The sequence below is a fragment of the Dendropsophus ebraccatus genome, chromosome 3 (assembly GCF_027789765.1).
Source record: "Dendropsophus ebraccatus isolate aDenEbr1 chromosome 3, aDenEbr1.pat, whole genome shotgun sequence".
NCBI lineage: Eukaryota > Metazoa > Chordata > Amphibia > Anura > Hylidae > Dendropsophus > Dendropsophus ebraccatus.
The window spans coordinates 35,664,440-35,691,943 of record NC_091456.1 but is presented as its reverse complement, the minus strand read 5'-3'; the positions used below and the strand labels follow the sequence as shown (position 1 = coordinate 35,691,943).

The 27,504-nt window shown below is 42.4% G+C and overlaps 1 protein-coding gene across 1 annotated transcript in view; it reads left to right on the top strand.

Annotated features, from left to right (window-relative positions):
* Nucleotides 1–26,520, top strand: part of TBX5 (T-box transcription factor 5) — a 72,066-nt gene extending 45,546 nt beyond the window's left edge. Inside the window, exons 4-7 of the mRNA XM_069964116.1 lie at nt 16,537–16,689; nt 20,142–20,233; nt 22,789–23,018; nt 25,034–26,520. Of these exons, the coding sequence (XP_069820217.1) occupies nt 16,537–16,689; nt 20,142–20,233; nt 22,789–23,018; nt 25,034–25,608 (1,050 nt within the window). The 3' untranslated portion in view covers nt 25,609–26,520. The remainder of the gene's footprint in view (nt 1–16,536; nt 16,690–20,141; nt 20,234–22,788; nt 23,019–25,033) is intronic.
* The last annotated feature ends 984 nt before the right edge of the window (nt 26,521–27,504 follow it).

The window sequence follows — 27,504 nt, the reverse complement described above, 5'->3', positions numbered from 1 at the left end:
GTTTGTTTCGTATCCCACAAAATACTTTGTTAATAATTGTCATTTAAAAATCTGTATAGTGTTTAGCATGCACATGCATATAGAAAACCAGGAGGGAACCTAAGACTGAAGCATGGTCGGTGAGCTCTAGTGCAATATTCCAGTCCTATAAGGACAATTATAGTAGGATATGCGGAGACATATGATCTACCTATAGATGCAGTGATAAAGTAAATCTCAAACATAAATATTCTTCGTGCTCCTGGCAGTTTTATATAAAGCCTAAGGGCAGTGCGATGACTTCTTCTAGTCAGTAAGTGCGGACGGACCCTTAAGAAATCAATTGAGAACACAGAAATGATGACATCACCAGAATGTTTATTTGTACTATGTGGAACACAAAGGCAGGGGGCTGAGAATGGTGCTGCTGCTTATCTGCAAATACTGCTTGTGAGGACGCAGATAAGGGAGCCTGACTTTGGATTTAACCTTGGAGTTCCTGGGCCTTTCACATGGAGATATCATTCCAAATGTACTAATCTACAAGAAGTACATTTAACTTGCTGATAACCTACATTTCTCTAGGGGCTTCATTAAAAATATACTCAAATATTAGTGAATTACATAATTGCATATGTTGTACAGATGGTATTTCCCATCATTGTAGGTGTATTATATCTACTGCTTGATAACTCAGGTTGGCGGAGAACAATAAATCAAACAATTATAACCAGACATACGCGCTTATGTTTAGAGATCGAAGAGGTAACACTGTATGTTTGTTAGTCAAATGATCACCCTTATTGGCAATAGAAATGTGTTAGAAGGTAGCATTCATTCACTTCATGCCTGATGGGCAGAAGAAATTCCAATATGACACCCTGCTATACAACATCATAGTTTTAGTTTTAGTTTTTCTTTCTTTCTTTTTTTTTTATATAGTTTTTTTAGTTGTTTTTTTGAGGGTCTGACCGCCAGGACACTCATTGATCCTGAAAACAGTGACACATTTTCTCCGCACTGAACTCATAAGCCTCTGGCTCCATAGCAGAGGTGTAGCTACCACCATAGTAGCCAGAGCAGCTGCTACAGGGCCGAGGGCAATAGGGCGCCCTACAATGCTGGCCTCCCAGTTTAGAGGTTCCGGTGTCCGGTCATTCACTATAGTTCTGTCTATCATCCCATTCACAACCTGTATACAGTAAACTGGATAACCACCTGCTTACTATAAGGGCCCATTCACACTACGGAATCTGCACTGAAATTCCATGTGGAACCCCCGCACGCGGACTAGGCACCGAATGCTGCCTGCTATATGTTTGAATGGGAGGGCTCGCGCGCCTTCTCTCTCCGCGCCTCTCCGCTTAAAGAATTGACATGTCATGACATGTTTGCTATATGTTTTTGAAACAGAAGACCACTGTATGAAAGTGGAGGTATGCAGAAGTACAGTATGGTGTGCATAGGGTTGGATATGTGCTGTATTGAAACTCAGAGCATAAGGCCTGTGGAAGAATGATGAAGTTACCCATTTGATAGCTGTCTGCAAAAAATTATATTGACTGACACCTATTTCTCTCAGTCCCTTTATAGACATGAACATTTAGCTTGGTGGAGCATTCATGTTACATACAATGGGGGGAGATTTATCAAACATAGTGTAAAGTGAAGATGGCCCCTAGTTGCCCCTAGCAACCAATCAGATTCCACCTTTAATTTTCCAAAGTGTTTATGAGGAATGTAAAGATGGAATCTGATTGGTTGCTAGGGTCAACTGAGCCAGTTTCACTTTACACCATGTTTGATAAATCTCCCCTGTAGTGTAGTTGGAAAAATACACATGTCTATCAAGTTCAAACAACAAGGCAAGAAGGAAGGTGTATGGGTGAATATAGGGGAAGGGATGGGATTCTGCATTGCAATATTTTTACTTTGTTCTTAAAATTTGCCTTAGGCTATGTACACACACTGTTGAAATGATGGACATTTTTATTAGACAGCAATAATTTCACATCAAATGACGGACATTATTTTATAACAACGGCCTGTCCAGGCGGCAGGAACAAGACAAGACAGTTAGCTCTGACGCTGAACCCACCAACTGTCCCTACCTACTTGCCTCAAACGTCCCTAGGCAGCCGCAGACAACCACGAAGACATTCCCTATACTAGTATAGGTGCACACAGAACAAGACAGACTAACAAACACAATAAAGAATAGTAAACAGTCCAGGTCACAACAATCAGGCAGCAAAAGTACAAAATCAGAATCCAAAAGGCGTAGTCAGAGTACAGGGAATATGGTCAGGGGCAGGCGGCAAACAAGCGAGGTCAAAGATACAAGGCGAAGATCAGGAGATACAAATGAACAGAAGACACAAGCAGGCAGAGACTAATGGTGCGTTTACACAGGGAGATTTATCTGACAGATTTTTGAAGCCAAAGCCAGGAACAGACTATAAACAGGGTGCAGGTCATAAAGGAAAGACTGAGATTCCCTGTCTTTTCAAGTCCATTCCTGACTTTGGCTTCCAAAGTTGGTCAGATAAATCTGCCTGTGTAAAAGTACTATTAGTCAATGACCAGCAATGAGTGCACAGACTGGGGTTAGTTATATAGGAGGCCAGGGTTCTGGTCCAGGACATAATTGGACCATCCCCCTGATCTCCAAGCACAGATAGCTGAGAACAAAACGGATCTACTAGCAGGAAGACCTGTCAGGCACAGCAGAACCAAAACACAGATTAACCATGACATGGCCAGACAGAAATTAGCAGGTGAAGTCGAGTGTGTCCACAAAACAAAGTGAGCAGATAAACCAGTGTTCACACACTGCAAAACAAAACACAGAAACAGAATACAAGAAAATCAGTGCCTTCTCAGCAGCACAAGCCGAGGGGAGCATCACACTCCGCAGAGATAAAGTCCTGACACGGCCATTCCAAGTGTGTGAGCATAGCTTAAACCTGTTTGTATGGACCATTTATATAATCCAATACACTAAAGGTTAGGTGTATCTAACCAACCCGGGGTGCTGAGGAGGAAGGTATGTATGTTACCTTCCTCCTCAGCGCCGTTCCCATACAGTCAGTCAGAGAGATCTTCGCTCCGGTGCGCTGTTAAGAGCACTGCTGATAATCAATGGAGGGGTGGGCCGGATGATGCGGCACTGCTCTTAAGGGTACTTCGGAGTGGACTTTACCCCGACTAACTTCATGGGATCAGCGCCGAGGAGGAAGGTAACACACATACCTTCCTCCTTAGCATCCCCTAGATACATCTAACCTGTTGATAGTTCCCCTTTAAGGTGACATTATAGATACATTAATTCATAGAATTATATTGAAATGGGTATACTTTTTTTTAAACCCGTTTTTCCCAAATACAAAATATTTAAATTCAATTCATTGTATGAATCCACTTGGGGTTTCAAAAAAAATGTACCTGACCACCTAATGAGTTGAGTTCTGGTGGACATACATGCTCAGTCACTCTCCCAACAGCCGGGCATCCGTGCACTTTTATAAGGCTGGGTTCACACTACGTATATTTCAGTCAGTATTGTGGTCCTCATATTGCAACCAAAACCAGGAGTGGATTAAAAACACAGAAAGGATCTGTTCACACAATGTTGAAATTGAGTGGATGGCCGCCATTTAATGGCAAATATTTGCTGTTATTTTAAAATAATGGTAGTTATTTACTGTTATATGGCGGCCATCCACTCAATTTCAATATTGTGTGGACAGAGCCTTTCTGTGTTTTTAATCCACTCCTGGTTTTGGTTGCAATATGAGGACCACAATACTGACTGAAATATACATAGTGTGAATGCAGCCTAATACTCTGTTCTCTATAATTCAACGTTCCAAGCAACTAGTACTTTGAAGTTCGGGTTATTTGGAACCTTGGATTATTGTGCATCGTGGTGCTGTGCACGGGAACGGCTGATTCTTTCTCCTCTACTGTGATTCCAGTGGAAGGTGAGCTGGAACTACTTTGGCGTCTTGTTCTCAGTTCACTGCAGCGCAGTTCTGCTTGTCAGGGAAGGGTCAGAGTCAGTAACATGGCAGTATAACTAAAAGACCCCTCCTTCTTAGCTCGCTATGATTGGGAAACAGAAGGGACTATATTATCAGCTGCCAGAGAGGGATGGAGACTGATTCAGTCCAGAGCCCATCCCGGTTAGCATCACAACCAAGTAAAACGCATGAAAGCAAAAGATAAATAAGGTGTTTTTGTTCTATAAACACAAAAAAAAAAAATATTTTCAGAAATTTTTGTTTGAAAATAATTCATTGTATAGTCCCTTATAAAAAATATGGAATATAATAAACCATAGTTTGGTAAATTATAGAAACAAAAACTTTTCCAATAACTGGTCAGAGAATTGATGCATGACCCTCATTAGCCAAACTGACTTGGGCTTCTCAGTTCCTATGAAGAAAGAGACAAAAGAGACATCTCCTGCAGTAAACAAAGGATCAAGCCCAGCTCACATCCACTATTGGATAAGAAGTTCCAGAGACAAAGAGATCTAAGCAATGAGGGGAGCAGAGGGCAACAGGAGGCCGGATGGAAGTGCAAGCAGCTCCTTCCAAACCTCAGTCACTCTTGCAGGGGTTAAGTCACTCTTCAAAGGCTTCTACAGATAAGTCCTGCTTTGAGCCTGTATATTTATCATAAGACAACAGGCAAATTCTATCAGCATCCGTTAGAATGGCTGGAAATTCCATTTCGACATATCTTGTCTTCTTTAACCCTTTAACCTTCATATGCATGTAGATTATCACGGAAGATGGGGATAACTTTTGATGCTGTACACAATTTCGATAACAAATGAGTTGCCATCTCACGCTGTGGGATAGTTGGCAGTAGATTGGTTAAAGGTATTATGAGCAATCTCACATTCTGCCACTCACGCCAGCTCTGGAATGTTAGTGTACAGTGATAGGGAATTTCTATTCAACAGATTCTCAATTTCTTTTTTTTTTTATTGTGGTTACTAGTAAACAGTGACACATTACTATTGGTTGCATAATAGAGATACCAAAATAACTGCTAGACAAAACGTACATTGTCAGTGGTTTAGGAATGGGAGGAATGCATCAAAGCCATAGGAAATGTGTAGTAAGCAATATATTTTGTAAAGAAAAAAAAAAAAAAAAAATCTTGTTTTTGACACTGTTCCAGTTTACAGTCATACTTAGTGTTGGTAATGGTCTACCAAATCGAGAACAGTGGTTTGATGCACCAGGTTGGTTCTCACCCAGATAAACATTCATCAAAAGCAAGAGAAGACAGTATCATCTCAACAATTGCAGTTTATTATGCCAATTGCATTGAAGGCGACGCTTCGGCTCTCATAATATCACATTCCTTTTTCAAGCATAACCAAACATTGTGTAGCTCAGGGGTGTCAAACTCAAATACACAGTGGGCCAAAATAAAAAAATTGGACAAACCATGATATTTAATGAAGATTGCATGCAACGTTTCTGGCATTGTCAGAGCAGCATACGGCGTTCCTGGCACTGCCTATCCTAAAGTAATTTTCCCATTATATCCCTAAAGCAGTAGGTAATCCCTACTGTGCCCCATGTAGTAGCCACCTTAAATAGTGCCCCACATACTAGCCAGGCCTACTATTAGAGACCTACATAGTAGCCAGCCCTCCCGATAGTGTCCCATATAGTAACCAGCCCCCTATAGTTTCTTATATAGTAGCCAGCCCTCCCGATAGTGTCCCATATAGTAACCAGCCCCCTATAGTGTCTTATATAGTAGCCAGCCCTCCCGATAGTGTCCCATATAGTAACCAGCCCCCTATAGTGTCTTATATAGTAGCCAGCCCTCCCAATAGTGTCTTATATAGTAGCCAGCCCTAACATGAGGTCATGCTCTTATAAGTGTGCATTCTAAAGGGAGCCAATGGGGCCAATGAGGAACTGGGTACGCTAAACTCCAACATGCAACAATTGCCCCCATACACAATAGATTTCAACTACTCCTTTTACTACTAGTTCAAAACCCTGTGCTTCCCAGAAACTTACAGCGGTTTGAAAAGTTGGCGAGGGTATTTGCACCAATATAAAAAGGAAGCACAAAGCCTGTGCCATTCGTCACTAGCTTAAAGAAAAAAATTGTAAATTTAAATGAAGATTTTGTATGCTTGTCTTTCTCATCAGCAGACATTATGTGACAGCCAGGTTGCCCCAAACATAATAGTCAGGTCATAGATCCTGTGGATGTCTGGGGTAACATACAATAATTATGTTATATATGGTCAAAGTTACCGTATTACGTTGCACTTTTATGGTCACAGGCGCTGCATTATATGGCACTCTTAAAGGGAACTTGTCACCAAGACAATGCTATCTAATCTATCACCATCATATTATAGAGCAGGAAGAACTGAGCAGATTGATATATATATTTTTGGGGTAAAATATTCAGTATAACTTGTAACTTGTTGATTGAAATTCCAGTGGGCGGGGTCTCTCAATAGACAGTACTCCTTAGCATGCAAACATTAGAGATTTTAATCAATAAATTACAAGTTATACTGAATCTTTTCCTATAAAGATATATATCAAGCCACTTAGCTCCTTCCGCTCTATATTATGATGCATTTAACTAGCACAATGATTATCCAATGAACAAGCAAATACTCATTGGTTGACTGATCGCTGGGATCATGTGGCACTAAAAATCATCAATTGCCAGCAGCTCATATTCCCGTGTATAAAAAGGATGTACTGCCCACAATGATGGAAGCGACTAGTTGCACTAACAATCCAGCGATCATTCAGGTGGATGTTCACTGCCTATTACTGGACTGTCCAAAAAGTCTATTCAGTGGACATGTTACCTGCCAGTCTTCTGTGTGTACCTAGGCCCCGGCTGACATCTTCCTCTACCTAGACTGGTAGTAAACTCTTCTCACCAACCATTATTCTCAATGAAATATCCCAAAGAACACGAACATACAGTATTGTCACATATAAAGCCTACTGCCTAAACCAGCACTACTTTCAACATTACTTGTATTGTTTGACTTCGAAAGCACTTATATTATGGTGATTTTTCTATATAATATACCACTACCTATATAATATAGAAACCACTGTTTGTATTGTATAAAATTATTTTTTACATTACTTATACTATTCTGTTTTTTTTTTTACATTACTTATACTATACTGTGTTTTACATTACTTAATTACTATAATTATATTATAATAGAATTATAAACATATTTCTGTGATTCTTATTAGATCACCTTCTATACCTACCTGCTACTTGCATAGAGATTTTATGGCTGCAAAACGTCGCCCTGACAATTCTAGTTAGTAACTGACAGTGAATTATCCGGATGGTAGATCCACAGAGAGATGCATCATCTCTACAGGCTACAAAGAGTCAGAGTGTAACGAAGCATGTAGTTATCGCAGCACAGTGGTGGGAAGTGAGGAGGGAGAATGGGGGTGGGGTAGACACAAGGGGGTAACAGCCGTGCCCCTACTGTGAGAAGAGACTGGGGGGGAATAGGGTAGCATACCCCCTCCTCAGAGCTAAAGTGCAGCGGTAGCCTCTCAATTAGAGTCACTGTAATGAAATTAAAAGCCATTAGATCATTCACCGCTGAGGCCTGCAAGTTACCTACATGTCAAAGGAATTTGGCTAAGCCAACGGGATAAGAGGGGCCTCGTGAGCTAGGATGTCTCCCTTGTTGCAGTGGCTGGCGCGACTTGGCTTCCACTGACGCCAGTTGTTATAGTGGGGATGAACATGTAGTTATCCCTTGTAAATGATGGAGACTTTTACTTTGCACCTATGTAATAAAAATTCTTGTTTTATCAAGAATATTAGTAGTGCAACCAGGTATACAGTATCCCTCTGTATCTTCTGTATCTCACTGACATTTATCATTTGCATTTTGGCATTTATAACATATACAAAGTATTGCTTGTCATAAGTTACATAAAAAAAGGTTAATTCTCAATTTTAGGATGGGTGGGAGACATTAAAATCATTCATTCTTAGCCCACCATGCATACATAATATACATAATATAGTATGTAGTAATATAGTGCATACATAAGATAGTACGTAGTAATGTAGTACATACATAATACACATAATATAGTACATAGTAATATAGTGCATAGATAATACACATAATATAATACATAGTAATACAGCGCATACATAATACACATAATATAGTACATAATAATATAGTGCATACATAATACACAAAATATAGTAAATAGTAATATAGTGCATACATAATACACATAATATAGTACATAGTAATATAGTGCATACGTAATACACATAATATAGTACGTAGAAATATAGTGCATACATGATATACATAATATAGTACATAGTAATATAGTGCATACACAATGCACATTGTACCTAGTAATATAGTGCATACATGATATACATAATATAGTACATAGTAATATAGTGCATACACAATGCACATTGTACCTAGTAATATAGTGCATACATGATATACATAATATAGTGCATAGTAATATAGTGCATACACAATGCACATTGTACCTAGTAATATAGTGCATACGTAATACACATAATATACTACATAATAATATAGTGCATACATAATATAGTACATAGTAATATAGTGCATATATAATAAGGCTATGTTCACACAACATATATTTTCGCAAAACCACGGCCGTTGTACAATGGTTGTGATTATTATGAAAATATACGTTACCTTGCTGTCTATGCGATCTCGGCTGGGATACGATCCGGCTGGGATCACTACCGGTGCCGCAAACAACTGACATGTCAGTTTTCTGCGGACGCTATTCAGTGAATAGCAGCTGTAGAAAACCATGTCAGTGCACACTATGGAGCGAGCGGCTGCGGCCGCTTGCTCCATAGTGTGCAGTGGAGAGTTTTGATGTGGGCACGCACGGATGCGCCGCATCAGAACTCTGCAGCTGCAAAGATCATCCGGCCGGTACTGCAGTAATGGCCGGGATGATCTTTTCAGAGATCAGCCGTTCTGTGACCCAGCCGGGTCACGGAACGGCCGATCTCATACGTTGTGTGAACATAGCCTAGAGATGCAACCTATCCCTGTAGAACCATTTATCTCAATTCACACAGCGCCGTTTCATCTTCAGACCTAATATAGACAAGGGGGGATTTATTAAGACCGGCGTATTCGTATACCAGTCTTAAATTAGGCCCCACTGCCTTTTACCCAGCCAAATTCACTAAGAGAAGCATGCCTCTCAGTTAATCCGACCAGCCAGACGCCTGGCCCTGCAACCGGCGCAACAGATAGCTGCTTCCAGCAGGTGTAGATTTGGTCATGATTTACGCCTGCGAGCGTGCCTCCTCCCTGCCTTGCCATGGCCTCTCGAGCCCCCACTGCCTGCCCATGGGGCGAGTGAGGGAGACGGCAGGCATGTGCCAGAGAGAAGGGGCAATTCTGTGCCTTCTCACTGGCACGCCCCAGTGGTAACTTTCATAAATGTCCCCAAAGGTCTTAATACCATGGGGGAAACTGACTACTTCAGGTTTTGAGGGCAAAATTATTAACAATACATTTATTAAGGATATGCATAAGCAAGAAGGCGACCGTGTTTTTGTGTGTGCTAAAAACAAACAAACGTCTGCTTTGATCTATTTTTTTTTATAAATAGTGGAAGTCGGATCAAATAATGGAAAAAAGGATCAAAACAGACTGCACGCAATTGCATCCGGTTTTTATGTATTTTTCAATCAGTTTTTTGCCAAAATGGATAAAAAAAAATGGACTGCAAATACGTAGTGTGAATCCAGCCTAAGGCTATGTTCACACTAAGTAAAACTAAGGCCGTAGTTCTCGCCGCAGAGTGGGGGTGGAATATAGCCTTATTTTGAATAGGATCCCGGCCAGAGCGTACACACATCGTATGCGCTCCAGCCAGACATGTCAGTTTTCTGCGGCCAGAATTCAGTGAATTCCGGCCGCAGAAAGACCTGTCAGTGAATTCTGGCCGCTCGCTTCACTGTGGGCTAAGGGAAGCTCTGATGCGGGCGCGCGCTAATGCGCCCGCATCAGAGCTCCGTGGCCGGAAAGATCATCCGGCCAGGGACGAGATGATCCGGCCAGGGACGGGCCGTTCCGTGACCTGGTAATAAGTAAATTTTGTAAGGGAAGTAATTTGATGCTACATTTGTTCCAATTTGCTAAGCAGGACTGCGGCATTGTACAGTGCTGTGTTGATGTCAGTTTCAGATCATAATATGAGCAGTTTGGGCAGCCATCTGGGGTCCATGTGGCCAACTAAACTACTCATATTCTGCTGTGGCCCTTGCTCCAGGAACCCAAGAATACATAGCCTGAATCCATAGATGAGTACAGTGATGGAACAGAGAACCATCAGCACCCTGTTCTGTCACTCGTGGAGACTCAGGTAACTCTAGACTTGTGGACTACAAGAGATCGGCTACAGCTGGAGATGTTGCTTTCCTGAGCAGGCAGCATATTGAGATTATCATGCAGCCTGGGATAGACTCGTCCACCAGGAAGAGGAGCCACAGCTTGGGAGCCCAGGAAGGGTGAGTGCACAGGAAAACAAACCAACATAGCAAATTCCCCATTGGCTATGTTCAGTTCTGTTTAAAATGACGTCTGTTATTTTGAGTCTACAATAACGGACGTCATTTAGCAGCCTTGCCTCCCCTTAGTGCAATGATGGCTATTGGTGCATTATTCTAGTTTGGGTTACTAATTGCCCTTTGGATGCGGCATAATTGAAAAGTCTATTGAATTTAATAGTAAAAACGGAGAAAGAGCAGTGACAAAAGAAAAACTGTGTGTGAACAACTAATAAAAAACGTCCGCTGTTTGCAAAAGACGTCTGAAAATAATGATCATGTTCATTATTTTGACGCCCGCAGCAAAACATCCGTTATTCAATGCGTTGTGTGCATTGGACGTCTGTCTTCCCATTGAGTTTAATGCATTGCCATTGCAGTCAGTTAAATCGACGCAAAAACTTACGTTTTTTTAATACCAAAATCGGACGCCTTTTCTCAATTTGTGACATTGTGTGAACATAGCCATACAGTGTGTCTTTGTGGCATCGGGTTTGATGCATTTTAACATTTCCGTACCCTCTCCAGTATGCCAAACAGTTACTGTAGAACACTCTGGGGATGTGTGATCGAAGAGTTAATTTTCCTTTTAAAATCCCAGATTTTTTTATAATTTTTTTTTATTACCATAACTGCCTTGGAAGAGAGGGCAAAGGCCTGCTTCTGCAGCCTGGCACATAGCCCTAGAAATGGTTATTCTTCCCAATTCTGTAACTTTATGGATTTTCCTATTCAGAAGTGGAAATCTTTACAGCTTTAAATAGGGGCATTTAGTGACATGAGTTAACCCTTTAACAGCAGGAACATTGAGTGACGTCACAGAATGTCTTAAACCACTTTGTACAAAACCTTCCTCATCTGAATCCAGTGGTTAAGCAAAACTAACCCCCAAATCCTGATGAAGTTTCCACCTGTCTCACTGTTGTTAGAGCAAATACTGTCTGTACCTCGAAACTGCCTGCCCTGTAATCTGTGCAATAAGGTTACTGAACCATACCAGTAAACCTGCTGCAAAAACTTAAAGCGACTCTGTACCCACAATTTGACCCCCCCCAAACCACTTGTACCGTCAGCTGCTTTTAATCCAAGATCTGTCCTGCAGTCCGTTTGGCAGGTGCAGTTATTGTCCTAAAAAACAACTTTTAAACTGGCAGCCCCGTGCCCAACGGGCGTGACCTAGATTGTGTATGCATTAGGCTGGCACCACCTTTCCGTCCCTCCTCCCCACCCTCCTCATCTTTACGAATGCTCCAGGAAGATTGTCTCCTATTCGGCAGCTGTGTGAATACTGAACATGGGCTGGATCGTTAGGGCACCTGTGCAATGTTCAGACAGCAGTAAATGTTTCAGTGGCATTCCTAATGATGAAGAGGGTGGGGAGGAGGGACGGAGGGGTGGCACAAAGTTAGGGCACAGATACTCCCATTTGGCACGGGGCTGCAAGTTTAAAAGTTGTTTTTTAGGACAATAACTGCATCACCTGATAAAAGCAGCTATCTGAAGGTACAAGTGGTTTGGGGAGGGTCAGATTGTGGGTACAGAGTTGCTTTCAACGGCCATTCTTTTTAACAAAAACTTTAGATTTGTCATAGAGACATATTAAAAGTTTGACCAGTCAAGATCTGTTCAGACCATGACAGATCGGGAGAATGAGGCGGGAAAAGTCAGGTGATGAGATGGCCACTTAATATACAGTAAAGGCCCTATTCCACAGTAACGATAATCGGCCGGATCGGCCCCATTTGGCCCGATTCGGCCGATTATCGTTCTGTGAAATAGAGAGAATGATCAGCCGATGATCGTGTCATCGGCTGATCGTTCATTTAGGGCCAGACCTAAAATCATCGTTCCCCCACCGCGCATCGCTATGGTTAAATAGCGGTGCGCGGCGGGCGACCGACGATTTGACAAGCAGCAGCATCATAAATTACCTGTCAGGTCTTCTCCTCCGCGCTGTCTTCATCCCCGGGTCCCTCGCGCTCTATCTTCAGAATGGCCGATCAGCTGACGGAGTGCTCAGCCAATCACAGGCCGGGACTGCCGCGGCCTGTGATTGGCTGAGTGTGGCCTGTCAGCTGACCGGCCATTCTGAAGTTAGAGCGTGGGGGACCTGGGGATGAAGACAGCGCGGAGGAGAAGACCTGACAGGTAATGTATGATGCTGCAAGGACATCAGTAACGATGTCCCTGCAGCCCTCGCTCAACGATCATCGGGACGTGGAATAGGCCCAGTAAATGAGTGGCGATCTAGCAGATCGCCGCTCGTTTACATCGTTGATCGGGCCCTGCTCGGCCCGTGGAATAGGATCTATGTGGACATCTCATTCACACAGCCGCAGAGCAGAGAGAAAGAGGAGTTCTCTTGAGGCTCTGACTGATCAAATTACGTCGCTGTGACATGCCAACTTTTTTTTGTTTATTAATCACAGGTTTGAATGACGCTTGAGTTGCAATGTAATAATAATACTAAACCTAAAATGGCTGACCATCTGTTGGGGATGGAAATAAGAAAACCATGATGGTTAGATGGTCATCTGGTCCTGTTGAAATTGGTGGATTCGGTCTAATATTTATGGTCTTTAGACACCCTCCTTCTGAGCTGAATACCTGTGTATAAGTGGATTGGGTAAGATGGCAGCTGGGCAGTCTAGGATCCCCATACATATTATACTTAAAGTGACTCTGTTCCCACAATCTGACCCCCCAAACAGCTTGTACTGTCAGATAGCTGTTTTTAATCCAAGATCTGTCCTGGGGTCCATTCGGCAGGTGATGCAGTTATTGTCCTAAAAAACAACTTTTAAACTTGCAGCCCTGTGTGAAATTGGTGTGGCCTAGAGTACCCATGCCCTAGGATTGTGACACCGATCCGTCCTTCCTCCCCGCCTTCTTCACCATTTTTCCTATTCATCACCTGTCTCAGCACTGCACAGGTGCCTTAACGATCTAGCTCATGTGTAGTGTTCACACAGGTGATCAATAGGAAAAAATGTTCCAGGGGCATTTTCTAATAATAAGGGGAGGAGGGACAGAGGGGTGTCGCAATCCTAGGGCATGGGTACTCTAGGCCACGCCAATTTGACATAGGGCTGCAAGTTTAAAAGTTGTTTTTTAGCACCATAACTGCATCACCTGCCGAACGGACCGCAGGACAGATCTTGGATTTAAAGCAGCTAACCAAAGGTACAAGCGGTTTGGGGGGGTCAGATTGTGGGTACAGAGTCACTTTAAATCAGCTGAACCCCCCTCCCTGTTGGTGGTGAGTTTGGCCATCACTATAAGGTGTATACAGGTCTCCTGTTTCTTTTGAAATGCTGGAGTTCTTGGTTGAAGGTTAAAATAAATATTTCATTTATTTAAATAAAATACAATAACTGAAATATTGGATCTTTAGAATATGAGCATGTTAGCAGTATAGTGGCTTAGTGCTTTGTACTGTTGCCTTGTAGATCCTTGGTTCTGGGTTCAAATCCCACCAAGAGCAACATCTGCACAGAGATGTTTCCCAGCTGTAAGTGCATATACAGGTATATGGCATTTTTGTCTGTTGAGGAATGAAAGGTGGAATCTAATTGGTTGCTAGGGGCAACTGAGCCAGTTTCACTTTACACCATGTTTGATAAATCTCCCCCAATGTGTATGTAGACAGGGCTAGATTATGGTTGGTGGAGACCCCAACCCACATAACCACAGCGAGAACATATAAACTCCTTGCAAGAAATGTAGAGATTAGGCGGCACTCCAGATATAAGTGAATAAAAAAGTGGTTTGGATTATTCACCCAACATGCAACGTTTCAATCTACTCAATGAGATCTTTGACAAAGATCTCATTGAGTAGATTGAAACGTTGCATGTTGGGTGAATAAACCAAACCACTTTTTTATTCACTTATATCTGGAGTGCCGCCTCATCTCTACATTTCTTTTATCGCCGGGACCTGGGTCTGGGACCGTGAGACTGAGCACCCGAACCTGAGCCATTGGGCCACACAGTGCCGTTCAGCAAACCTTTTCTCTTTGTAAACTCCTTGCAGATATTGTCCTTGGTGGGACAATGATGTCATCCTAGGACTCCAGTTCTGCAACACTGGTAACCCCTAAGCCACCTTAGGAGGAGGGTGGGGTGAAATCCATGTGGAATTTTAGCCAGCCCATGGGGAGGATGCCTGACCCCACCTACCTCATCACTCATCCTGGAACAAACAGGAAGTCACTGAGAACTTAACATCACAGGAAATAAAGAAATAATAGGTTTATTGAAAGGTCCTGAAGAACCCCTTGTTGATATGGTGTTTGTCAGTAGTGTATTCATTGCACCATTCAATAGATTCTTCCTGTTCTTATTCACAAATGTTCTTACTTCTAAGTACTGTTCCTGTTCCTAAGCACTGCTACGGTATCATAGTCTCAATCATTCAGTTCATCTCCTGGTTCTGTTCCTTTTTAAACCTTTGCTTGTGACTATGACTTGTGGTCTTAAAGACTTATCCGTAAAAGTAATGTGCTATCAGAAAATGCCTTTTTAAGAACTTTTGGTAATGTTTTTTCCAATTTTCCATGTCTAAAATTTAAAATAAGCCTAAAATCTTACAGTTTTTATTCCCAGTGAGTAATGAGTGTGTATCAGCAAGATCGGTGCTTACTTCCAGTGCTTTTACATGACATGACTAATCATGCAGCCATTTAAATACATTGTTATGTTTACATGCTGCAAAATAACAGCCACCATTTGAATTTCAAATAATGGCCATTGTTTTCATTCTTTAATGATTAACATTGAAGTCTATGGCGCCATTAGTGGCTAATTTTAAAATGTCCATTTTAAAAAAAAACATGGCCACTTTCTTCCAGAGACAGCTGCTCAGTTCCATTGAAGTGAATGGAGCTTAATTGCAAACCGCACCTGAACTGGAGACAAGAGTCGTATTGTCTTTGAATTAAAGTGGCCATGTTTTTGTAGCACTGGATAACCCCTTTAATCTATTTGAAAAGATAGTGAAAGGACAGTGAAAAAAACCCCTATATGAACAAGGAAAAATAACGGCCACTGTTCGCTGAAAAACATTGAACAATACATTGTGTGAACTAACAGCCCTTGTTTCCATAGATTTTAATGGAAATCATTGAAGATTGAAAATAATGGCAGTTACTTTAAATTAAAACGGCGGATGTTTTTAAAGCAAATGTACTATCAGGTACATTGCTTTGGGTTCTTTACTTTAATGGATCAGCATTGCTTCGCGGATGCTGGTGGCATGGTCTTTTTATTGAATCTCCGTCCAGTTCCTGTGCACATTGCTGATCTTTTTAGGAGCAGGCGTCCACCCTGGAGCACTGCGGGCAGTCCTTCTGGCCCCCAGTGTGGCGATCTCCCCTTCCATTGGAATCAATGGAACCATGTCACAGAGGGGAGGGAGGTTTCATCACACTGGGGGCCGATGGACCGATGGATGGACCAGTGCTACAATGGACCAGTGCTCCGGGACGGGCCGATGCTCCCGAAAAAGATCTGCGCACGGAAACTGGACGGCCGATCCATTAAAGTAGAAAACCCAAAGCGATGTACCTGATGGTACATTCACTTTACAAAATACAGGGTGTGAACATGGCCTCACAATGATATACTGTACAATAATGTATACTAGTCAGCTGACTAACAGGTGCATTGTTGCAGTTCATTCTTTAATGCATTGAATTATATTACAATACCAATCCACTTACATGCTCATAGAAGCATGTAACCACACCGTTATGTTTCCACAAGCATTTCCCTTCTTCTTCTTACAGGATCATTATGTATTTGTTTTCTTGGTTTTCCTTCTATTCCTTGCCAATAATTTTAGAACATAGATAAGAAGAAAGTCTAATTGAATTGATATAATACAATGATACACAGATTAATGTTGTCTTCTCTCTTTTAGATCATTCTCAATTCCATGCACAAATACCAGCCCCGGCTTCACATAGTTAAAGCGGATGAAAACAATGGATTTGGGTCCAAGAACACTGCTTTCTGTACTCATGTCTTCTCCGAGACGGCATTTATAGCTGTAACATCTTACCAAAACCACAAGGTAAGAAACCTCTTGTCTTTCCTTTGGTTCTCTCCCACAAGTGATATTAAAATGACGCTTCTGTGGCAAACAAGAATGAACCCGACACAATGAACTAGCACAACTACTGCTACTGCTTTGAGAGAAGGAACATATGCTGGAGCCATAGACCTTGATAACATATAGTTAACATTTAAAGGGTAAACACATTTGTATGTGATTCTTGGTAAGCCCTGAAAGAGTTAATGAAAAAAAAATCCTCCAAAGGTCCTTTACTGAGCTGCCAAGCCTCTCTCAGGCTTATGCACACATTTTACGGGTTTCTGGAAAGAAGTAGAGCCAGCCAATCCTTTTTTCTTCGGTAACATCTGTATATAAAGTGAACTAGTTTGCCCATGTGGAGAAATGTTAAAATGAAGAAAGAAATAAAATAAAATAAAAATATATACAGACCCTTGGAAAGAATTCCATCTTCACATTTTAATTTAAGGGAGGAGGGGAGAATTAGAAAGTCTCCGCAGTACATGGCATGGCCTGACAATTGGCCTAAATAATGCAGCAGATTTTTTTTTTTTATCTTGGAAACATCTTGATTGTACTTGTATTCTCCAGCAAGATGCAATGTGATGCACACATGTTCTCAATTGCACTTTTGCGCAAATGTTTTTTTTTTTCATGCAACTTTCTCCAAACATCTTTCTCTTATGTCAACAGTCAAAAATTGGGGTTAAAATAGGTAAATGAAAGTGACATATAAATGAGGTTGTTGCATGCTGAATCGCTAGGCTATGTTCCCACAACCTCTTTTTTCTTTTGTCGTTTTTTAAGGCGTTTTTTTTTTTTTTTTTTTGGGACGGCCATCATTTACACAAAATGGACACGTTCTTGCACCAAAATGACAGCTGTCCAAAAAAAGGGCTACAAAAGGGTCGCAGTTGGAACACAGCCTTAAAGGGGTTGTCCGGTGGTTAGAGCCTGCAGAACCTCCACTTCCGAGACAAACTCTGATTCACTGATTCATTCACTGATTGAGGCGGCACTGATTGAGCTGAGTGGCCTGTCATTCCCAAGACGAGTTTATCTTGGAATTGGAGGCTCTGTAGTCAGTGGGGGAAACCAGCAACACCAGAAGAGGACACAGAGGGAGCGTGGAAAGGTTTATTTTTTTATATGCATCAGCAGCAATATGCACCGCCAGACAACCCCTTTCAAAAGACACATTTTTTTGGGCCGTTTGGTGTAAATGTATTTTTTTTTCATGGTGCGTTTACACGAAGCGATAATTGGCCCGATCGTACGATTAACGCGCGCCCACAGCCCGGCCCGCCCGCTGCCCGGCCCCCCGCTCGCAGCCCGGCCTCCCGCTCATCCGCAGCCCCCTGCGCCGGCTCGATCGCCACCCCCGCCGCTCTCATCGCCGCCCCCGCTGCTCTCATCGCCGCCCCCGCTGCTCTCATCGCCGCCGCTCTCATCGCCACCCGCCGCCGCTCCGGTCGCCCCCCCCCCACTGCTGCCGCTCCGATCGCCAACCCCCGCCGCCGCTCCGATCTCCACCCCTGCCGCCGCTCCGGTCGCCCCCGCCGCTCCGATCGCCAACCCCCCCGCCGCTCCGATCGCCCCCGCCGGCCCACGGTCATATGTTACCTGCTCCGCGCAGCAGGTCTTCAGCCATCCCCGACTCTTCAGTGCACTGATTGGCTGAAGAGGGGAGCCGGGAATTTCAAACAGCTCCTCTTCAGCCAATCAGTGCTCCTCTTCAGCACTGATTGGCTGAAGAGGAGCCGTTTGAAATTCTCGGCTCCCCTCTTCAGCCAATCAGTGCTGCCTTGCATTGATTGGCTGAAGAGGAGCCGTTTGAAATTCCCGGCTCACCTCTTCAGCCAATCAGTGCACTGAAGAGCGGAGTCGGGGATGGCTGAAGACCTGCTGCGCGGAGCAGGTAACGTATGACCGTGGGCCTGCGGGGGCGATCGGGGCAGCGACGGCGACGGCGGGGGCGACCGGAGCGGTGGGTAGTGATGAGAGCGGCAGCGGCGATGAGAGCGGCGGGGGTGGCGATCGAGCCGGCGCAGGGGGCTGCGGATGAGCGGGGGGCCGGGCTGCGAACGGGGGCCGGGCGGCGGGCGGTGCTGCGGGACTATCGCGCGACGACTGTTTACACGGAATGATCGCGAATTTTTTGTGAACGACGAACGACGATTTGATGACATGTTGAAAGATCAAAACGTACGATTGCTCGTTCGTCGCTTGATCGTTCGCTGCGTTTACACGTACGATTATCGTTCGATTTCGATCGTTATCGCGCAAATTCGCCCGATAATCGTTACGTGTAAACGCACCATTACAGTCATCATTTTGCGGGCAAATAATAGCTGTAATTTTTTATAAAGGCCATTAATTGTAGAATAATGGCCGTTATTTGGCCGCAAAATGATGGCTATCCAAAAATTGGTTGTTAAACAGCCAGGAAAAAGCGCTGTGTGGTGGTGGTCCTAGGCCATGTTCACACAACACCTTTTGATATTGATTATTATAATCATTATGATCATTTTAAAACAACACCAGTTATTTTGCCTAAAAAGACAAAGTCAAAATGACGGCCATTTTTTGGGACATCCGTCATTTGACAACAAATAACGCCTCTTATTATACGAATCTGCAGTCTCTACGTTGGGCAACTTATACAGTAAATACAAAGAAATTGAAATAGTCATTTACAGGGACATCTGTAGCGTTGTATGTTACGCCTGGTCTCAAGTTACGATGGTCCAGAATAGACCATCATATGTTGAAAATATTGTAACCTCCAGGCCATTGTAACCTGAGGAATTACTGTAGTACAGTAGGTTTATCTATGGCATACAGTAAGCCATATCTTATTATACAGCCATATATTACCTTGTTACACCAACATAAATGACTCTCAGTAATAGGGTGTTTTCATAAAAGAAGGAGCTAACCATAGTGCAACTTATATTCTAGTGCCCAATATAGGTCTTCTCACTACGGATGTTAATGTAAATGTTAATGAATGTATCATCTATTCAGAGTTCTCAGGTTGTGAATATAACATTATGTATTTATGTTATACTAAACCAGTATCCAGAAGTAAAGGAACCTCCAGTGTTCATGATTTATAGATCACTATATTACTGCACAAATGATTTCATTACTGTAATAGTTCCCCCATTTGCCACATAAATAACCTATATGAGAGATTCAGATAACGTGACCTGCTAAGCTTCATAAGTAGTGTTTCCTGTAGTGGTGTGTATCCTGTGGATATGCCATAAATATCTATGGTGGGAAACCCTTTTAGAAACTATAAAGGTCTGTAGTAAATGTTCTAGGCAATTGTAATTGTATTATGGACCAATGCAAAGAGTTTTTTTTTAATTGACATAATTTTTATCATGCAAAGAGTTTATCGCTGTAATACTAAATCCTGAATTATATTCACATCATTTTAATAGATAACCCAGTTAAAGATTGAAAATAATCCATTTGCCAAGGGATTTAGAGGAAGCGATGATATGGAGCTGCACCGCATGTCCAGGATGCAAAGGTAGACCTTCATTATGTTCGTTAAAGAATGACATGATAGCAGGGGCAAGCAGATTTAGGAACAAAATCTACAAATAGGATACATAGCAGCACAGCTTTGTTAGGCCACACATCTTTAAGTGCCAATGTCATTTGGGAAAACTTTTGATATGTTATAGAGACATGTCAAAAATTTTCATCTGTCCGAGTCTGAGCGTTCAGACCCGTACCAATCAGGAGAACGACCCGGGAAAAGACGGGCTGCAGCGCGTCCTCTCCCTGCAATGCGTAAGAAAAAAAGAGTCAGGCTTTATAGACTAACATTATGGGCCCAACTTTTTTTTCTAACACAGAGAGGGGAGAGGATGTGCTGCAGCCCATCTTCTCCTGGGTTGTTCTCCCGATTCGTATGGGTCTGAACACTCATAACCGGACCGATCAAAACTTTTGACGTGTCTCTATGACATGTCAAAATTTTTCCCAAACAACAGTGACACTTTAAGTATGTAGAGTAGAGATGAGCGCAACTCAAGATGCTCGACCAAAACCCTTAATAAATTCAGATTTCAAACTGGGCCCTTAAAATACATAAAATTGCTTTTTATGCTCCATGGGTCAAGTGCAGAGAGCTCAGCCCACAGAGTGTAAAGAGTTAAGTAATGATGCAATAGCATCACCACCTGCCTCCTCTGGGCATACAGTACGCAGCAGTGCATTACACACAGCTCCTTACTATAGGAGTAGGGAATCACTGTTACAAATTGAGTTTCCCAGCCTAGAGCAGAAAACCTGTGCTCAGAGGGGGCCCTGTCTGTACTGCTGCTGAGCCAGCTCAGTTTGCTAGCCAGTAAGGGGTTAATTTGTGATGCTGTGCACAGAATGACCTCTTAACCCTCTAGGAGAAGCAGAACAGCAAAATGATGGGTGTTGTGCTCTTCTTTGGAAAGGATTCACTTACTCTTCCTGGGTCCTATCTGTGTATTCGTGTGCACAGCAGCCTATAATGATCATGTGACCCTCACTAGAAGCTGCTGTGCACATGAATACACAGACAGGACTCCTAGGGGGTTAAGACATTATTTTGTGCACAACATAACAACTTAATTCCTGCCTGGCTGGCACACTAAGCTGGCTCAGAAGCAGCCGTACAGATAGGGCTTACTTCAGAGCAAAAGTTTTCTGCTTCTGGCCAGGAAACCCCATTTGTAGGAACGGGGGAATCTCTTCATAATTAAGGGATTCCCTGCTCTAAACAGTGGTACCCGAACACCTCTGATAACTGTCGGTGGTTGGAGAACTGAATTGTTCGAACACAGTGATGTTTGTAAATCCAGTGTATATCATGTGTGCATACAACAATGTCACCATAACCCACAGAATATGTTACACCTTATCCATCTGAATTATATTCTGTCACAGATTTTGTCGAGTCCAATCACTGTCATATTCCTACAATTAAAATTGTATTTACAAGGTTCTAAACCAATTTAAACGTCCCACATACCAGCTAAGGGCAGTAAGAATTAGACTTGGGTTCTCATCCAACAGTGAAGTATTTCGGAAAAGTATACATTTGTATATCATTATGCATGGAAGAGTGTGTGGATTACTTTGTGGCATACATTCCAGAGCTTAAACTAATTACATAAAAGTACAAAAGGAAGAAACATTTTAAAAGAGGGAAAATATATATAAAGAGGGGAAATATATACAGTAAAAAAAATAAAATAAAATATATATGTTTTAAGGGTATGTATTACCCTTAAAAGATATTAATTCCGTTCTGGTACCATACTGTAGCTGCATTTGTGCTAAAAGAAAGACAGGTTTGGTGTTTGAAATGCCATTTATGTAACATTTAACATGTAACATTGTAAAATAAGCCAAGAGCCCTGAAAGGATGATAGGGATTGTCTCACAAAGAAATGCTTTTTCTGTAAGCAGGCTAGATCTGGAACCTCTAATCCCTTTAAGATCAGCTGTTATGAGTGGAGGAAGCACTGTCTATGCACATGTCAACTTTGTAAAAATAAATTTAGCATTTACCAATTATACTGATTACAGCCCATCTGGTTCCAAACTGCAGACACTGTTAAACAGCTGATAGGTCAAGGAGACACTTGATACCTTTCATATATCTGTCTGTGCTTCCAGAACATAGAAAAAAGCTTTCATCCTTTAGTGCAAAGTGTCAACGAGGCTTTCCCAAACCCCGAAAATACAGCAAGCTGGAGAAGAAAGCATTTTTCTATGTTTTGGAAACACAGTTGAATACATGAAAGATAATATGTGTCTCTTTGACCTATAGCTATCTAACAGTTTGCAACATGAATTGCAGTTATGCAGTCTTAGGCTATGTTCACACAACGTACATTTTCGTAAAACCACCGCCATTATACAATGGCCGTGATTATTACGACAATGTACTTGCCTTTGCTGCCTATGGGATCCTGGCTGGAGCGGTGCTGCAAACAACTGACATGACAGTTTTCTGCGGCCGCTATAGCCGCACGTGCACATGGCCTTAATTGTAATATAACTTAGTTTATTCTATATTTGCTTATGTTTTCTCCGCAGCAAAGAGTATCCTGTTGTTCCAAGAAGCACTGTGCGACAGAAGGTTACATCTAACCATAGCCCATTCCCCTCTGAATCCCGCAATATAACTAGTTCCTCTAACCTCAGCTCCCAGTATCAGTGTGAGAATGGTGTAAGCAGCACCTCTCAGGACCTAATGCCTCCTTCCAACTCATATACTTCCTTGCCGCATGAACCAGGTCCTATATACCACTGTACAAAAAGGAAAGGTAAGTCAACATGTAGCAGTGAGACATTGGATATGAGCACTATGTTATAATGGAGTTTTTCTTTTACATTATTGAAGGATGGTGTAAAAGCTTTACTTTTTCATTTGGGCGCTTTTCCAAGATCTGTACAATGAATCTTTGTCAAAAATAATTTTGAAACTCAAATTCTCAACTCAAATTCAAAACAGAAAACTTGTATACAGTAAAATGGTCCGGTGTCCATAAAAAATGCTCCTAAATCACTTAAAATTCAAAACTGAGTTCAAAGGAGGAATGCTACAATGTTAAATTGCACTGAATTACCAATCACACTGGTCTGCAGGCAGTAGACTTTACTCTTAGTAACAGGCCTTCTAAAGCCAGCCTAAGGCTATGTTCACACTACGTATCAGACCGGCTGTTCCGTGACCCCGGCCGGGTTATGGAATGGCCGGTCTGTGCCCAGATCATCGCGGCCAGTACAGGAGCCGCTCGCTTCACTGTGTAAACTGACAGGTCTTTCTGTGGCCGGAATTCACTGAATTCACTGAATTACGGCCGCAGAAAACTGACATGTCAGTTATTTGCGGCCCCGTATGGGATCCCGGCCAGAGCGTTTACAATGTGTACGCTCCGGCCGGGATCCCATAAAGAAACAGGCATTGTTCCACCACGCCAAAAGCACGGCCGTTGTTGACATCGGCAACAACGGCCATACTTTTACGTAGTGTGAACATAGCCTAAATACACTTTAGATTGCTTAAATACACTTTAGATTGCTGTCAGTGGCTTAAAGGGGTTATCCAATGTTAAGAAAATTTGGCCACCTTCTTCCAGAGACATCACCACTCTTGTGTCCAGTTGGGTGGTGTTTTGCAACTCTGTACACCCCCTTCCCAAACCACTGGTACAGTTCGTTACATGGACTAAAGTCCTTCCTGTATCTTGTGGTGCCATCTTTGGAGTAAGAAATCTGCTTTTATTGTGCACAAGTAATCAGCGCTGTACAGCAGATATTTGGGCCGGTTGGCACTAGAAACCAGGGGGTGGAGAAGAAGAATCAAGAGGCATTGCAGGCCTAGGGCACGAATGCTCCTGGTCCTGCCTCATTGACACCGCTGCTGCACAATAAAAGATAATTTTTCACTCCAAAGATGGCAACACAAGGATTTCAAAAAACAGATCCGGGAAGGGGAATCGCATGGGGGGAGGGTGGGGGCGGTTATGTGAGTCAGTGGGTAAAGATTCATTTTAAAAGCCATGCAATTGTAATGGGAAAAGAGTATGCAAAGTAGCTCTTCTCTAGAAGGAAAAGAGCTTGCTATACAATGCCAACTCCTGAGGGTAGCTTCTGTTTAAATCAATCTTTGACCCCCAAAAGGCCTTGGAACCAATTCATGGATTATTTATCAACCAGAAGGGAGAGTTGCACATCTAAAAAAAAAAAAAAATAAGTTGGGGTGGTACAAATGTGTAATTCCCCTTTCTGGGAGAAATTATGGCTTGGTATATAATCCCCAGTCATGTTTTAAGGCCCTTCGAGAGTTGAGCATTAATTTAAAGGAAATCTACCTCCAGTAGGTGGCATTGTAGGACATGATCTTTACCTTTCATAGGACAGCTACTTTGGATGCTTTGCATGTTTTGCATGAGAACATGTTTGATTGCAACCATCGTGATCATTCTCTTCCATCAGAGAGTTGAGAGACCTCCATATTAGATGAGTGGTAGGTCCCACCGATATCCGATACTAATCTAACATTAATCTAATGGCCATCTTAGGAATTATAATAGTATATGGTTGATTTTTAATTAAAAAAAATCCTAATGGGTGTCAGGTAACATCACTACCTATTATAGGCTAATAAACATTTAAATATGATAAACATTTATAATTGCTAATATAAAGTTATTATTTATATATCTATATGGTCAGCATTTGATGGCAATATCATAAATAATGGTTCTGTATTATACGTGTTTCTAAGTGACATCTTTGTTCTTCATTAAAAAAAACAACTTTTTTTTCTTTGCAGCAAGTGAAGATTCAGCTGAGCATCCTTATAAAAAGCCCTATATGGATACATCTCCAAGCGAGGAAGATCCCTACTACAGGTCGGGGTACCCCCAGCCATCCTCCTCCTCTTCATCTTCAACATCCTTCCGCACAGAGTCTGCCCAACGCCAGGCGTGTATGTATGCAAATTCAACACCTGCCACAGAACAAGTTTCAGGCATCGAAGACATTTCTTGTAACAGTTGGTCGAGTGTCCCCTCCTATAGCAGCTGTACCGTTGGAGGAGGGATGCAATCCATGGAACGACTGCCTTACCAGCACTTCTCTGCTCATTTCACCTCCAGTTCTCTCATGCCCAGATTGGGTAACCATGCAGGTTCACAGTCTGCCGATACCCATACTATGTTCCAACATCAACCCTCTCACCAGGCTATCGTGAGGCAATGTGCTCCTCAGTCTGGATTACAGCAGGCATCTTCACTTCAGTCCTCTGAATTCCTCTACCCCCATGGTGTTCCACGGACCCTATCTCCACACCAGTACCACTCTGTTCATGGGGTAGGCATGGTGCCAGACTGGAATGAGAACAGCTAACAAAACATACGCGAGACAAATGTGTCGGATAAAGTCGAGGCAAAGTGTCTCTAGAGCACACAAAGTGGACATATGTCGAAAGGACGAGATTTGTATGCCGAACTGTCTGGAACACCTCAAAACAAACATTCACCTTGGTCTTTCACTTTCTCCCTATTTCTTCTGACACCGGGATCACAAATAGGATAGAAAGCAATGTCGGATGGGTGATATATTGGTGAAGAAAATATGTCTGTTGGAAAGAGCCTATTTAAAGGCTTTGCACTTCACACAGCAGACTGCACCGCGATGGTGCCTACATGTATACGAAAGAAAGTGAAAAACTCATGCACTTCATGAATTCACCTGCATGCCTCTGCCATAAATAACTGGTGTTTGCAGTGAGTTACACTGTGTGATATTGGAATATTGGAGGCTAGAACTATGGGTTTAGAAACATGTCAGTAAAAAAGTGGACAAAGCAAGGTTGTGTCGGAGAGTGGCAATGATTCCATCATCCAGCTATGCCTTCCAGGAATTTCTGGAGTTTTTTTTTTTGTGTGAAAGGAGAGAAGGGAGTAATACATATAAATATCCACACGTAAATGTACACACAAACAAAAACATTCGGGCTAACAAAGTTCTACAATTTACTAAAACACTACAAATCTAAATGGCCAAAGTCTACCCGACTCACGTTCATCCACATTACATATTGCAAATAGATTCTACCCTTTTTAAGTTCAATGTCGTCAAAGCATTTCCCTCTCCCAGATTAATTTTGAATTGAAACACTATAAAAAAACAAACAGGTCTAATAAAAGATATTGACTACCAATGCGTTTTTTAAGTTTGCAGTGATAAATTTGAGCTACGTCCCACTGATCTTGATGCCAGTCTAGCCTACAGACATGGGCTCTGGTTCCCTGCCCTCTCCAGATACACGCTGTGCTATGTTTGTTAACTGTTGTGTTATTGACATTGTTATATAATAAAAGATAATATATTTTTTCTGCTTGATCTTTTTGGAAAGTTTCTTACACACATTGCTCTTATGCAATAACACATTGATGCTGATGACATCCAAAGTGTACCTGTCATATTATATAAAATACAGTATAAACATATGAAAAAAATAGCTGCCGACTTTGCCCTATTGTGCTGCTCATGCTTCTGAAGTTTCCTCTGAGCCACTGGGCGGGTCTCTATTTTTCTTTATAAAGAGCATTTGCCTTAGGCTGGGTTTACACTACGTTTTTTAAATCCATTTTTTTCATCCGTTTTTTTGCAAAAAATGGATGAAAAAAACAGATGCAATTGTGTGCATCCGTTTTGATCCGTTTTTCCATTGACTTCCATTATAAAAAAAAAAACAGATCAAAACGAATCCGTTTTTTTTTAATGTACACAAAAACGTAGTCGACCTCATTTATGTGTCTGTTGTGGTCCTTTTTTTATAATGGAAGTCGATGGAAAAACGGATCAAAACGGATGCACACAATTGCATCCGTTTTTTTTTTTTTTAAATGGATTGCAAAAACGTAGTGTGAACCCAGCCTTAGGGCCCCATTCCACGGGCCGAGCAGGGCCCGATCAACGATGTAAACGTTTACTGTTTACTGGGCCTATTCCACGACCCGATGATCGTTGAGCGAGGGCTGCTGGGACATCGTTACCGATGTCCTTGCAGCATACATTACCTGCAGGGCTTCTCCTCCGCTCTGTCTTCCTCCCTGGGTCCTGCGCGCTGTAGCTTCAGAATGGCCTGTCAGCTGAGGAAGGAAGACAGAGCGGAGGAGAAGCCCTGCAGGTAATGTATGCTGCGCTTCTCAAATCGTCGGTTGCCCGCCGCACACCGCTATTCCACCGTAGCGATTCGCGGTGGGGGAACGATGATTCTAGGTCTGGCCCTAAATG